The 15475-nt window shown below is 51.5% G+C and overlaps 1 protein-coding gene across 1 annotated transcript in view; it reads left to right on the top strand.

Moving 5' to 3' along the window:
- Positions 1–13508, top strand: part of PKD1L1 (polycystin 1 like 1, transient receptor potential channel interacting) — a 79952-nt gene extending 66444 nt beyond the window's left edge. Inside the window, exons 53-59 of the mRNA XM_077848511.1 lie at positions 209–773; positions 938–1353; positions 2221–2565; positions 2937–3155; positions 6859–7020; positions 7876–8046; positions 11624–13508. Coding sequence (XP_077704637.1) covers positions 209–773; positions 938–1353; positions 2221–2565; positions 2937–3155; positions 6859–7020; positions 7876–8034 — 1866 coding nt within the window. The 3' untranslated portion in view covers positions 8035–8046; positions 11624–13508. The remainder of the gene's footprint in view (positions 1–208; positions 774–937; positions 1354–2220; positions 2566–2936; positions 3156–6858; positions 7021–7875; positions 8047–11623) is intronic.
- The last annotated feature ends 1967 nt before the right edge of the window (positions 13509–15475 follow it).

The following is a 15475-nucleotide window of genomic DNA, read 5'->3' as shown; positions in this document are numbered from 1 at the left end:
GCTGGACAGTAAAGCCCCACCCGGACATGCCACCTGCTGTGCTGGCTCCTTCCGGCCGTCAGGCAGTCCCCCGGTTGCGTGCTGACCCTCCGCACGGCATCGCTGTCCGTCCCCTCGCTGCCCCCGCACTCCCTTTGCCCGCTGAGCCTCGGGGGCCGTGGTGGGCCCCCCCAGGCACCCCCTGAGGCACCTTCTCCCGCCCTCGCAGCTCGCCATCGCCGGGGCCGGTCTCGCCCGCTATGCCGCCTCCTGCCACCTGGCCACTGTGGCGGGCGCAGTGACCGACCGCCTCCACAGAGGACACTTCCGAGGGTCCATGGACCTCAGCCTCGCGGCGTCATGGAGCCAGGTACGACGGGGCGTCCGGGGCCACTCGGTGGGCCGTGCCCGTGACGCCGCCCGAGGGGACAGCTCATGCACATCCCTGAAGGTTCAGGGGCAGTGCGGCCCCTCCCGGCCTTCCCGAGTCCCGCGAACGTCAGCCCGGCCTCGGGGGGCTCTCTCCTCAGGGCTGGAGGCTCCAGGGGGCAGGGAGGCGGATGCTCGGCTGCTCACCTGCCAGGAGGGCTCCCTCAGGCTCCTGCTCCGCCCCCCCGCCCCCGCCACGGGTCTGGGCTCCGTGGCTCCTCCTCCTTCTTGGGCTCCACCCCAGAGCCGCAGCTGCGAGGCCAGGCTGAGTTCCGGGGACCACGGGCTGGTGGCCGACACCCACGCCCCCATGCAGAGAGGGGGCCTGGCCCCCAGGAAGGAGCCATACAAAGACCGGAGCGCTGGTCCGTGAGCGAACCCCCCCAACGTGGGCAGGGGCGTGAACAGCGTGGGGCCGACCGACAGGAGTGTGGTCCCACCTGCCGGCCCCCCACATGGTGCACAGTGCTCCCTGACTGTGGCCTGGGGACGTGAGGCCCTTCTTGTGGCTGCTTTTTCCCAGCCCGGTAAACTGAGGCCCAGACAGGGCAGCCGGCCAGGTCTGAGCCATGCAGACCTGCATCAAGCTGGCCCAGTCAGGGTCCCGGGCTGGCAGCTGCGTCGCGACTTGTCCTTACTCCGCGTCCTGCTCCTGCTGTGCAGATGGTCGCCTCCCGTCCCGCAGACGTCACACCCAGTGGACACCCACCCGTGGGATGTGCCCCTGGAGCAGGGCTGGCAGGTGCTCGGGCGTCGTGCACCCTCGCTGGCCGGGGTGACCCGCTGACCGGCTCTGTCCTTCTGTCTCAGAGGGTGATGTGGCTGCAGGGGACCCTCTCCTTCCTCCTGACCCTGAAGTGCGTCCACCTTGTCAGCATCCGGGGCACCACGGCGTCCTGCTCCTTCCTGATGCGGCGCTCGCTCGCCAGCACCTTCGCGGCAGCGGTAAGAGGTCTCCCCGGGAGGCGGGCGCAGGCCGTGCCCTCTCGGCACCTTCTCGAGGGGGACGCAGCCTACGCAGGGCTCTCTCGTGATTCCCCCCCCCCGAATCATCACAACCCCGCATGGCAGGCCGGGTCCTTCCTCGGAGGCAGGAGTGGGGCACTAACGCCAGTGACACTCCCGACTCTGGCCCTGCACCTGGAGACGCCCCTGCGATTGCCCGAAGCCCACTTGCGAGCTGCTTACTCCCCCTTCCCCACAGAATCGTGCCTCAGTGGGCCTCTGAAGAAAACACACCTGTAGGTGTGGGTGCTCGGACAGCCTGGCTCCCATGCCCGGGGGGTCCAGGGCTCAGCCCCGCACTGGCAGGCTGCTGATACCCAGAATCAGGAGGGCCAGGGCCCCGCGTGGGATGCTGGCCACGTTCTGGGGTGCAGGTGGTTCCGACCTGGTCCCTGGCGATCCTGCCCCACAGCCAGGTTGTCAGGTGGACGAGGGTGCAGGCGAGCTGGCCTGATGAGGTGGTCTGGCTGTCAGCCTCCCAGGGCACCAAGCACAGGTCCCCAGACCCTGCTGGCCTTATGCTCGGTGGCCGGGGCAGGAGAAGCCGACACAGGAGATGGAGACCTGGCTTCAAGCCCGGCTGCACCTCTCCTAAACCCACTGTCACACCCGCGGGCCGGTTCCCCAAGCTCTCTCTCCAGAAGCGCATGGAAGGTGTGTGCCTGGTGGCTGCCCAGGCCCAGAGGTTACGTGTGAGGAGCTTATCTATTAAATTCATCTGTATTATAGCCCTTAGCAATACAAGCAGTGCAAAAAAATTAAGAAAAAAAGCTCAGAACATCATGAATAAATTATGTCCAAATTAAGCAGAGAATCCAAACCGTCCAGAAATTACGGGCATGCAGGGAGAGCACCTGCTTGGTCCAGACGCTGGCGGCGCGCAATTCCACTGGGGGAGTAACGGCAAGTGAAGGGAGTGCCCACGTGTTCGTAGGGAGGCCCCGGATGCAGGGCTGGGACAGGGAGCCGGGAAATGGGAGCAGCAGGGGCTTGGGGGGTGCAGCCGAGGAGGGTGCTGCGATGGCCGGTCCGCCCACCGGGGCCGTCTCGTGCCGGTGCATTAGATACACACACGTGCGCACACACACTGGGCCCCGGGTTCAACCCCAGGCTCCCAGGCCAACAACCGACCATAAAATGTCACCTGAGCTAAACTGAACTCTCTTTGCTCCGTAAGTGGTTTATTTTACCGGGGCCTTGCTGGGCGCTGGGCCACGGGGCGGGTGACAGGGCCAGCCCCTGGGACAGCGCGGCTGCCAGCAGCAAGGGCACAGGGCAGGGAGAGGCAGGAGGGATAGGCACCCTTCCCCACTGAAGATGGAAGAGGAGCAGGGTGGGGGGCTCTGGGGGAGGGTCAGGGGAGGGGGGAAGGGGGCGGGGAGGAAGGGGCCGTGAGCAGGGCCTCAGAGGGCACGCGCCAGGAGGAGCCAGGCCACGAGGGATGACATGACCAACACTCCAATAACTGCTTCTCCAACCTTCTTGTTACTGTAAAGCTCTGGAAGCCTGCAAGCCTGTCTTAGGCTCTGTGGGCCCAGGGCCCGGGGTCACGGTCTCTCTCCCTGCAGCTGGCAGGCGTCCTGGCCCTGGCCGCGCACAGCCACTTGCGTGCGGTGCCACCGGGCACCCTCACAGACTTCTCCCGAGGCCCGCGGTCCCGTCTTTCCAGGTCCGACCTGCAGGCCCCAGCCTGGTGCTGCGGGGCCCTCTTCATGGTGATGAGCACCGCATGGTTGGGAATGGTACGTGCCTGTTGCCCAGACTCTGAAGTCAGGGTGTGCCTGGGATCCACCTGCCGTCGGGCTGACCTTCTCCTTGGTCCGTGTGTACATTCCCACGTGGCCATGGCTCCCTGAGGCCACTGCCCTATGCTGGGCAGGGGCTGGACATGGCTGCAACCTGAACAGGTCCAACAAGACCAAGCATTCCAGGGAGCTGCCTCCTCCAGGGAGCCCCCGGCCCTCTAGGCACCGAGCCACACCCTGTCTCTTTCCCAACCTCCTCTCACACTTGCTGCTAACTTGCCTTATTATTTCAATCTTCCCACCTTATAAGGGTTGCAGTCTATCGGCTAGCCTTCACTGGACAGGTTCTCTGGCCTCAGGGCTGCGTTAGGAATGGGGCTCCCTGTTTCCCAGCCTCCTATTGATCCGTCACTTGCAAATCTAGTCATGTACACACACACACACACACACACACACACCATAAACTCAGACTTTGACAATGCTCAGACCTGAGCCCTTTGTTTCTTTCAGTGTTCCTAGCTTCCTACTCACTGCTCATCCATCTTCCTAGTCTTCCATCCATCCATCCACCTACCTGTCCACCTACCATTCATCCATCCATCCATCTATACATCCATCCATCCATCCATAGACCTATTGATCCATCCACCCATCCATCTACCATCCATCCATCCATCATCTACCATCCATCCATCCATCCTTAGACCTATTCATTCATCTACCCATCCACCTACCATCCATCCATCCATCCATCCATCTACCATCCATCCATCCATCCATCCATTCTTCCGTCCATCCATCCAGTCATCCATCCACCCACCCACCCACCCACCTATCCTCCATCCGTCCACCTATCCATCTATCCATCCATCCATCATCTATCCATCCATCCATCTATCCATAGACTTATTCATCCATCCACCCATCCACCTATCATCCATCCATCCATCCTTCCTTCCTTCCATCCATCCAGCCACCCATCCACCCACCCACCCACCCACCTATCCTCCATCCATCCACCTATCCATCCATCCATCCATCCATCCATCCATGATCCATCTACCATCCATCCATCCATCCACTCATTTGTTCAATCATGCGCCCATTCAACAATTACTTAAAGAACACCTATTCTATTCAGGCAATGGTGAAACAAACATAGGAAGACACGGTCCATAGAGGAAGACACGTGTATAAACAAAGAATTATAGCAATTTTTAGATTTTTGATACATTTCCTTTATTGGATATGTGATTTGGAAATATTTTTCCCATTCTGTGGCTTGTCATTGTCATTCTCCTAACAGGTTTTTTTGTAGAAGTTGTTAATATTTATAAAAGCCAATTTATCAATTTCTTCCTTTATAAATTCTACTAGTGTCCTATCTGAAAATGAATGGCAACCTCATGGTCACATGCGTTTTCTCCTATGTTTCTCTTGGAAGTTGTTTAGTTTCATTCTTTACTTTTTTAAGATTTTATTTATTTATTCATGAGAGACACAGAGAGAGGCAGAGACACAGGCAGAGGGAAAAGCAGGCTCCCTGTGGGGAGCCCAATGTGGGACTCGATCCCAGGACCCCGGGATCATGACCCAGGCCAAAGGCAGACACTCAACCACTGAGCCATCCAGGCATCCCTGTACCTCCATTTGTTTAGGTCTTTGTTGTTTTTCTTCAGTGTTCAGTAGTTTTTAGCAAATTGTATGCAATTTTACTTTATTTAAGATTTATTTATATTTATTTGAGAGAGAGAGTGTACATGCAGGGGATAAAGAGGGGGAGAGAATCTCAAGCAGGCTCCCTGCTGAGCGCAGAACCCCACATGGGGCTCAATCCCAGGACCCCAAGATCATGACCTGAGCTGAAACCAAGAGTTGGCTGCTTAACCAACTGAACCACTCAGGAGCTCCACAAATTATCTGTGGTTTTAGAACCTAACTAAAGCTTCCTCAAAGAGTAAGGGAAATAGCGACCACTTCGTCCTCCTGAGGAGACCAGGACATCCTCACACAGAAGAAGGGATAGTTGAGGTGGCCTTTGGCGGATGAGAGGGACCAGCCCATGGAGACGCCTGGGAGCGGCATCTGTAGGCTGGGGTGGAGGGCTGGGGGTGCAGCATAAGAACAAAGGTGGTGGTGAAGCCCATGATGGAGCTCAGGGTCAAGCAGATGTGGTTTGGGTAACGATGCTTGGAGCCAGGTGTGGCGGGCACTGAATGTCATGCTAATATCATGAGGTGCTTGGACTTTGTCATTAGGAGCAGGAGGGCGGTGGTGCCCGGCGTCTCTGAGTGCAGGAGCAGGGACGCATTACCACAGGCTCCTGTGGCTGGGAGGGCAGGAAGCCTGCTGCCCACATATACTATCTGAACGGACAATGTCCTGTGCTCAGCACCTAGGCGTCCCTGCGGGGTTCTGGCCCGTTGCCAGGGCTCAGGGATTTAGGGCTGATGCAGGAAAAAGATATGACCACGAGAGACAGTAACCCACATGAGCTCTATGTGGCCACATCTTGACAGGCGTCGTGGCAGGAGACCATCCAGAGGCTGTGTCTCAGGGCCACCATCAAGAAGGGGGAGGAGGGGGATCCCTGGGTGGGGCAGCGGTTTGGCGCCTGCCTTTGGCCCAGGGCACGATCCTGGGGACCCGGGATCGAATCCCACATCGGGCTCCCGGTGCATGGAGCCTGCTTCTCCCTCTGCCTATGTCTCTGCCTCTCTCTCTCTCTCTCTGTGACTATCATAAATAAATTAAAAAAAAAAAAAAAAAGAAGAAGGGGGAGAAGGCCAGGGGGATGTGGAGGGGAGTGTGCGCGTCTTTCGTGGGTAGATGGCGCCCGGCAGCAAGTGGGAAGGCTGAGTCGGAGCGCCCAGGGGCAGCAGCGTCTTGGAGTCCTGGGAAACAGCTGTCCCTGAGGTTCTGCAGAGTATGCAAAGCAGGCTCAAAATGGCTCAAACTTTGCTTGTTTGGACTATTTTTACAACAGTTGAATGCATACAACTTTGAGTTTTGTGCCCACAGGCTTTTTGACCTAACAGGTCTCAGCCTGCAGTCGAGAAAGGAACAAGCTGGGCTGCTTTGCAGAAGCCCCGTGAGGTCGTTTCCCTGCCTTGCGGGGTAGGGGGCGGGGGTAGCTGCCCCCAGCCTGGCGGGGCTGCAGAGCACCTTGAAGCCAAGTTTGCATGTGGAGATGTCCACCCTGTTGACCATCTTTGTCCTCAACTGTTAGACACTGAAAACACCCTTTATAGAAAAATGCTTTTGCTTTCTTTTTTTTTTTTAAAGATTTTATTTATTTATTTGAGAGAGATTGAGAGTGAGAGAGATCACAAGGAAAAGGGAGAGGAAGAAGCAGGCTCCCCACGGAGCAGGGAGCCTGGCGTGCGGTTCGATCCCAGAAGCCTCGGATCATGATCTGAGCTGAAGGCAGAAGCCTAACCGACTGAGCCCCCCGGGTGCCCATAAGATCCATTTTCATTACTGAATTCATCTTGTTGCAATTTAGTTCAACGCATGAGAGATATTTCCTGACTTTTTTGCTAAGCAGTTACCATCTTATTAAAAGGTGATAGAATAGCATCATCAGCTATAATCTCCATTTTATAGTCTATCATATTAGGAAAGCCATGTTTTGGTTGATAACATGAAATTTGTCTGTTTTTTTTTCTTTTCTTTTTTTTTTTTTTTTTATTCTCCCCAGCTGAGAGGTTCCTTCACGACTCTTGCTCAAAGAAGGAAATCTTTTCAAAGCCAGTCTGTTGTGAGACTGGCAGACGTGACTGCCTATGTGCGGACAGAGGCCCTGGCCTGGCTGGGACTGGAAAGGCCACAGCAGGAAGAGGCCGAGATGGTCGAGAGTCATGTAAGCTGTGGGTCTTGGGCCGGCAAGCACGATGGCTCATCCAGATGATGCTTTCCTTGCACAGCGTTGCTTCTGGTTATTTAAGTGTGATTGTGCTTCTTTGCCAAGTGTTGTTGCAAAGCCGTGGCTTTTCCAGTTGAAATTCTAAAGCACTTAGCAGATTAGAAGCACAGTCTCTTCCATTAGCTCATGATACCCTTGGATGACCCTGTAAGGTTAGAAATGGGGTTTAGGACTCTGGCCTCTGCTAACACAGACCCACCCCCCGCCCCACACTCTGTCCCTGCAGAGCAACCATTTGCTTTCGGTTTCTGCCACCAGGGCCAAACTTCTCCCCAAACATGAGGACTTAGCACAGGGTCTGAGCCTAGTCACCCCAACATGAATGTAAGCAAATCAAAGCAGACCGCAGCACACTGAAGGCCAGGCTACTCCTCCGTGACTGATACTTGGGCATCACTCAGTACAGGTCCAAAGCCAATCATGTGCGATTGTGATCTTGGGCATTTTTATAGGGCTTCACTCTTTATCATATATTTTACCATCCCTCATTGCCTTTAAATCCACGGTACAGTCCTCATATGGGCATTCTGAACCCCAACATTCATCTGCGTGTGACCTGGGGAGTCAGGGACTAGTGTGCACACCTGTATGTGCCTGGGGCATCAGGGAACAGAGAGCTTAGAATTCCGGCCCAGCACCCAGGCCTCTGACTCCAGGATCCAGTTAGCTTTCTAACAAAGCACAATGCCATCTAAAGTCAGTATCATAAAATACTTCAGAAAATGAGGGGAAAAGAAAAAAAAAAAACCAGTTTCTTGAAGGCATTCACTAATCTGATTTTCTTTGCTTCAGAATTACTACCTGGATGACGTTTCTGATCTGCTGGATGAGCTTCTGTCAAAGATTCATGCTTTGTCTGACAGCCTACAGCTTCCTCTTCCAGAGCAGCAATTCTGTGATATGCGAGAGGCCAGGGCAAAAGGTCATTCCTCAGCGGGTATTTCTGCCTAACAAGCCACTGGGGTAAGCAAATGAGAAATTATTTTTATCACTCTTCTTTGTAGCAAGAATGTTTTTTTAAGTTCTAAGGAAGGTATGAACTGGTTGCTGTTCTAAATCATGAGGTTGATTTGCATAAATATTTCCTCTGGGGAGGTAAGCTGGTAGGCAGGTGTGCTCTGGCCAGAACTAAAGAACTACTTAATAATGGAAAAGGTGTCACATGACTTCCAGCTTATAATGGTGGCAGAAATATCTCTGTGCTCCCTTACCTCTGATTACAGCTGGGATCCACAAAAATACTGAGAAACAGAAGTGGGAATTCCATCTTCCCAGACACCAGGAAATATCCATGCCCCAGAACATGACCAAGAAGCCCCCAAGTGGTGGCCACTGCAGAGAAAATTAGACCAAAAGGAGAGAGGACCCTGCCATTTCCAAGAGCACACAGAGTTCTCCAATCTCAACAGCACACAAAGGCCCCTGGTTTGGAAGAAAAGAGAATACAACACAGAACAGCTAAAAGAACCCCTTGGAACACAAGTGTTGAGGACACAGGGCTGATGGGAAGCCATCTGTTGAAGAAACCATCTGTTGATGTGGTAGCCAGAGAAAGGCTGTTGGTGGCCCACAGACCTGGAGCCACACAGACACACATGCTGGGGTAGCCACACAGTGAAAAGACAGGTGAGCATGGGGCTCCAGTGTGTTCTCAGGGGGTTCCCTGAGATCCAGAGAGACTCTGTGGAGCCCAGACCAGCCACAGTCACAAAACCCAGTGTCATGGGCGTGCTCCCTGGCCACTGTGGGATGGACCCCTTCGTGCAGAAGTGGGCACTCATAACAAACTTAAATCATCATGGGATGATGTGTCATGCTACCCAAGAAGCAGTCGTTAAAGATGACCGTGAGGAGGACCAGGCCTAAAAAGGATTGCCACACACAGGTCAGAGCATAGGCATGATGTTCTCCACACACAAGACTAAATGCACAGAGAAGTCACTTCTCTGAAATAAGAGTACAGAGCCAAGATGTCAGAGCTAAAGAGTGTTTGGGAGCACAAAGGGGAATTGACAGAGTCGAGGAAAGAACGGGAACAGATGCCAGAAACACAGGCTGAGCAAAAGGAAAACATAACCGAGTCACAAAACGGAGAGTGGAGGATATGGATGGCAAGTTTGAGAATACTCCACAAAATAGGATCTAAGAAACAAAAAGTTAAAATTGATTTTAGGGGAAATCATACACATAGAAGTCAGACAAAAAAGAAGTCAAAGAAAGGGCGTGTGTAACTAGTGTCTGCCTCTCCCTCACAGAGAAGGAAGTTTGAGCAGAAAAGAAAAATATTTAAAGATATAATTTACGAAAACTTTCCTGAACTAAAGATATAGATCTATATATTTAAAGAGTGATTGTATCCCAGGGAAGAAATGGATTCCGTGGATTCCAATCTATTAAAACAAGAACCAATCCTAATAAAGTAACTAAAGAAATATCTTACTGACATCCAAATGCCTTCCCTCCTCCCAAAAATCAAGTCACTTCCAAGTAGTTAAAATTTTTTAACGGTTATTTACTAATTACTATTTAAGTTATGAGAAACTACTTAAATGTATATGCCAGTAGAAAACTGGGCAAATGATAGGAAAAACAGAATTGTTACAGAATAGGAAATATGGCATCCATATTTGAACTTTGAAGAGAAAGAATCTATTAAAAAAAAAAAAGCACAGGTGCCCCTTACTATCTTTGTAACATGAAATAATGGAAAGGCTCAATACAAAATTTCAGAAGAAAGATGATTCTGTGCATTTGTATTCATTCACACCGTGAGGTCAATGATATTATTTCTAGATTATAGAGTTAAAACAAAGGACAATGTATACCACTAACTTAGCGCTCAGAGGAAAATAGGGCATGTTATGGAGTAGCAGCCAATGAAAGTGAAGTAAATGTGTCTTCAACTGAAATCATCAGAAAAATGTGGACGTGCACAAATGCACATGCACACACATACACACATGCACACACGCGTGTACACGCACATTCGTACATACTCATGCACACGCATGCACACATATGTATACACGTGCATGCATGCACGCGTACACTAAGTAAAGCTAGAAGGAAGGAATTTGTAAGATGAAATGCAATTTAATTAAATCAGCTAAAAATAACCTGAGAGGAACCTTATAACAGTGGATAAATTCTCAGCTAATATATAGCTAAATATGATGGAAGAAAGTACAAGAAATGCACAGAATAAAAATGAGAAAGCAAAAGTTAGGGGAATTAAATGAACTATAAAATATTTGGAACATGAAAACAGCCCTCAATGCTCCGACGAGCTGACTCGTCGGACCAAAGCTGCAAGCCCTGTGTGAAGACTGTCCTTTCCAAGGCATCTTGGCTCAGATGGTCCCACAGGGGACGTAGGATCAAACTGTTCCGAGACACTTGAGTTCAAAATGTCCTTTGAACGGTCCCAGACTGCAGAGACAGAGAGAGCTTCCAGGTGTGCTTCTGCAGGACTAAGTGATGTGTTGACGTCAAAACCGGGCAGCAACATCTCTAATTCAGAAAGACAAAACAACCACATGCCAGGCCTTATTGATTTTGATACCAGAATACCTAAATCCATAAAATGAATGAGCCCTATTCATGAAACCAAGGATTCCAGGGAACCAGGCCCAAAATACGGAACCTCTTCTCTCGATTGGAGGAAGGTGGGCAGCGTGCAGCTCTGTGGTTTTAACCACATTTCACATCTCATTTCACACCCTGGATTGCCAGAGAATTGGATAGAACAGGTGGCTTTCTATCACAAAGTTGCTGAGTCACATCCAACTTCTTTATCATGAGAATCTTGAAAAGCATATAAATCGAGTTTATTTCTAAAATACATGGAGCAAGTTAAGGGTTGACTCAAGAGATCATTTTCATAAGATGAACAAGCAAGTATTCGACCAACATTTATGCTCAATAGGCTGAGCATCCTGCACGGTGAGTGGAGACGGTGGAGAGAGGACGTTCCTGCCCCTCCTCCTGGAGCTGGTGGCGTCCAGTGAACAGGGCAGTGAGGCTGCCTTCCAACGTGGTGCCAAGTGCATACTGATCCTGATTCCCTAGAAGCAGGTTTCTAGAAATCATAAAACAGGACTTTAGGAATTTAGCATTTTCTCAGAAGAATATCATCATGATTGGAGGTCATCCTCTTTATTAAGAATGTAATCTTGCTGAGATGCTGGCTCACTCAGTCAGCAACTGAGCGACTCTTGGTCTCAGGGTCACAAGTTCGAACCCCACAAGTTCAAACCCCACATTGGGTGTGGGAGCTTCCTGCACCCTGACCAGCTGGCCCAGAACAGGAGAGAACCAGGACGGTGGTCGGCATTGGAGCAGGCTGGGCCGGACCTCGCAGGACAGACCCCTTTTGTATGATATGATCTCAGGAAACAACCCATTTGAATTTCCTAACTTCGGGGCAGCTGTTTTTCATCTTAGCCATTAATGATTAAGATTTGTATCATAAACTGGAAGAGTTGGATGCCTGGAGCTATCAGAACCACCTACAAATCACATTGTTCTTTGTCTTTTCCAGGTGAGTCAGTGCAGCGACATGCGGTGGGGCTGCCCCCCTCTGCACTCCTCTCGCACCCCCCACCCTGCGTGGTGACCGCAGGGTGCCTCGGCTGCATTGATCCACCCACGGGGAGAGCCGCACCCCAGCGGTGCTTCTCGCTGAGCAGAAGGACTTTGCCCCCAAATTCTTAATTCTTAATTCTTCCTGATGTGCGAGCCCCGTTGCCACCCCACCCCACCCCACCCCACCCCGGGGACACTCTGCTTTGCAGGGATGGCCAGGCCACTGAAATTTCGATGCAAGTGAGAGATGCCAGAGCAGCTTTTCCTGCATATTTTCCTGTGGATTCACCTTTATGAATTTGGTTACGTAAGGCAGGAACATCCAGAAGGTCAGAAACACCCTGGCCTCAAGCTATAGTCTGCCCCAGCGGGTTTGGTCCTTTTTTACAAAGAAGTGTTAATTCCTTAGCACTCGCCGGCCAGGAGGGACACTGGGCGTTTGGTGTGACCGCGGAGGATCCACACTCACTTTCCACATCGGGGTCCTCGTGACTGTGGACGTGGGTCTGCCGAGGAGGCTGGCACGCCGGCGCCCGTGGCCCCTGCTTTCAGGGAGGTTTGTGTGTGCGTCCTGCGAGTCAGTGACAGTTAGGACACAGGGAGCCATCAAAAGGGTGGATTTTCTTCCTACTTCTTCCCTTAACTTTGCCAGTTTGCGGGCGAGCTTAGGAGATACTTAGAAGACCTGATTTTCCTTAATACGGACCGCCTACAAATGTCACAGAAACCTGTCCGGGAAGTTTGCTCAGCTCCCTTCTCCCACCCAGGACTTTTTGTGGTCATAACTGGGTTCTGTAAACCCAGCTTTCTGGGCTCATGAACACTCAATACTTGAATCCTTGAGAAGAAAACGGGTTATGAAGGGTTTGGTTTGCTTAAGGAAATATCCACTCAGCCTGAGCACACGGAAAGTTTGGGCCCCCCAGAGAGGCAGACAGGACTGGTGGGGGAGCACCTGCTGAGTGAGGGTCAGAGGCCAGTGGCGGGGGGTGGGGGGCTTGGGTAGTGACTTCACTCCTGAGCCTCAGTGTCCTCCCCGGTAAAGGAGGCTCTCCCGGTGCCTAAATGTGTGGTGCTCCTCACGGGCTTCACATATAATCACTCAACCTGGGTTTTCATTTGTTCACCAAGAGATGCAGCGGGCACAGCTCCAGGGGCTGCGGGTGGGGGTCCACTGATGTCTGTGTCCACCAAGAAGACACAGTGTTCCTGAACTTGGAAAATGCACATCTCAGAACTGGGGGCAAAGTTCTGAGCAACGGATCTGCAGGACGAGGCTGTGAGGGGCCACTCAGGATGCAGATGCTGGATTACAGTGAGGTCTTGGGGTGCCCGGCTGGCGGGGTTGGTGGAACACGTGACTTTGGATCTCACGGCTGTGAGTTCAAGCCCCACATTAGGTGTAGAGATCACTTAAGAATAAAATCTTTTTAAGGGAGAGTAAAGAATAAAATTAGGGGGCGCCTGGGAGGCCCAGTTGGTGAAGCATGTGCCTTCAGCTCAGGTCCTGATCTCGGGGTCCTGGGATTGAGCCCCATGTGGGCTCTGTGCTCAGCGGGGCGTCTGCTTCTCTCTCTGTCCCCACCCCCACCCTCTCTGTCCCAGATAAATAAATAAAATCTTTTTAAATAAATAAATGAATAAAATGAGGTGTCCTGGGAAGAACGTGCTCCCCTGTAACTCCCAAGATCCACTCGGTCTGGAAGCAGGAGATTTGTCCTGGATTTGACTGAAGTGACTCAGCATTCCTGCTGGGCAGCCCGTGAGCTGTGTCTCCCCCTCTTCTCACAGTGTTTTCTACAGAACCGACTGCCCAGTAAATATGTAGCCATCAATTACTGGCAAAAAAAGAAGCTACCGGAATGTGGATACGGGTAGAAAGAGGCAAAATAACCAGGGCAGGATGTTCATACATGATTCCAAGTAGATGTACAGGAGCGCTCCAGTGAACTATTCTTGTAATTTTTTTTTTTTTTGTAATTTTTCTTATACGTCTGAGATGATTTCCAAATGAAAAGCTTCGGGGGCACCGGCCTAGCTTGATTGACGGAGTGACTCTTGATCTCACGGTTGTGGGTTCGAGCCTCACACTGAGTGCAGAGCTTACTTAAAAAAAATAAGAAAATAAACAAAAAGTCTCTGTTGACTCATTCAACGGCAAGATGACAACACTCTAGAGTCACAGCTACGGGTGTGATTAGTTGTGATGGTTCTTGTTTTTTTCCTAAACTTTTCTCCATGCCCAAGTATATTTTGGAATTTTTCCCTTCCATGGACACCACAAGAAAAGCTAATTAAATTCAAGAGAACTATTCAGATGTGATTTGCAAACACATACTACATTAGAGGTGGAAAGAACCAGACGGAAATGTTCGAGCAGACAGTCTTCAGAGATAAATGTCCTCTGCTCTCGGGATTATATTTACGTCTGCCTGTGATAACTTCACAAGACGGAGCGTTGTTGTTGGGCTTGATTCATTCCTTCCGGGCAGACTGAGCTCCGGCAAGGTTGAAATATTATTGTTAATCCCTTTTTATTTAGATGTGTGCTAGAGTAGCATTTGAGACACGATGGATATAAACCAGGACTTCTGCGTTACTATGAAGACATAATTTATTTACTCGAACCAAATTATCTCGTAGGGGGAGCCAAGGAAGTTGAATTCCTCAAGACTGAACTACGCTGTCAGCTGGCTTCCTTCCGGAGAAGTTTCTGCTTTAGCTAAAGAGTCTTTCAAACCACAGTTATTTCCCAAAATAATAAGCAAAATGCTGCATTTGTCTGCTGGGGCGGCGGCAACAAAACCTCCGGAACATGAATGTACTGTGTCACGGTGGGGGGGGCCCGGATCCGAGACGCGGTGCCGCTTGGCCTCGTGGCCTCTGAGGGCGCAGGGGTGGGGGTAGGGGTGTGGGAGGCCGGGTCTGCTCCAGGCCGCCCCCCGCCCCCCGCCCCAACGCCTCAACCAGGGACCCCGCAGCTCTGGTTTCCCTGGCGTGACCCCGAGCACATACCTCTATGTGTTTTAAAAGGACGCGGTTTCCCGGGGTTGGAGCCCACCCACGGGATCTCATCTTGATGTGATAATCTGCAGAGTGAGGTCCCATCCGTAGGCCCTGGGGTCGGCATCTGGATGTCACCCCCAGGTATGGAACCCATCACACATACCTTTGAATAGCTGCAGCCATTTGCAGACAAGGGCCCTGTCGTTTTAATTAATTTCAGCTTTTTGAGGAATTGCACTTGGGTGACAAAAGTAACACAAAAACTTCACAGACTTTCTATTTTTTCACTCTGCACAGATCCTCCTGTAGAGAGGCTTTCATAGAACGAACGTTTGCATGTTAGGACCCGTTGATTATCACAAAAACTACAGAAGAAATGAATCATCTGAGTTCTTTCACTCTGAAAAAGATCAGGTAATAACCAAAAGTGAATTCTTTTTTGCCCCTTGAAATGGCAGTTTAAGGGGCACCTAGGTGGCTCAGGCGGTTAAGCACCTGACTCTTGGTCTCATCTCAGATCATAATCCCAGGGCTGTGGGATCCAGCCCCAAACAGTTGGGCTCTGAGCTCAGGGGGGAGCCTGCTTCTCCCTCCCCCTGCATCCCTTTCCCTGGCCCACGCACTCTCTCTCTCTCTAAAATAAATACATCTTAAAACAATACAGGAGCATGACTGGGCCTCCCCGTGAAACCACACGGGTGTCTGTGCGCCACACCTTTAGCAAAGGACTGGCCCCATCCCCCAGTGGCTGGGAAGTAAGTGTCTACCCTGGTAGATTCTAGTGAACTGGCTGCCCTCGGGG

Source organism: Canis aureus, chromosome 15 (genome assembly GCF_053574225.1).
Source record: "Canis aureus isolate CA01 chromosome 15, VMU_Caureus_v.1.0, whole genome shotgun sequence".
Lineage (NCBI taxonomy): Eukaryota > Metazoa > Chordata > Mammalia > Carnivora > Canidae > Canis > Canis aureus.
This window is presented reverse-complemented; position numbering and strand designations above follow the sequence as displayed.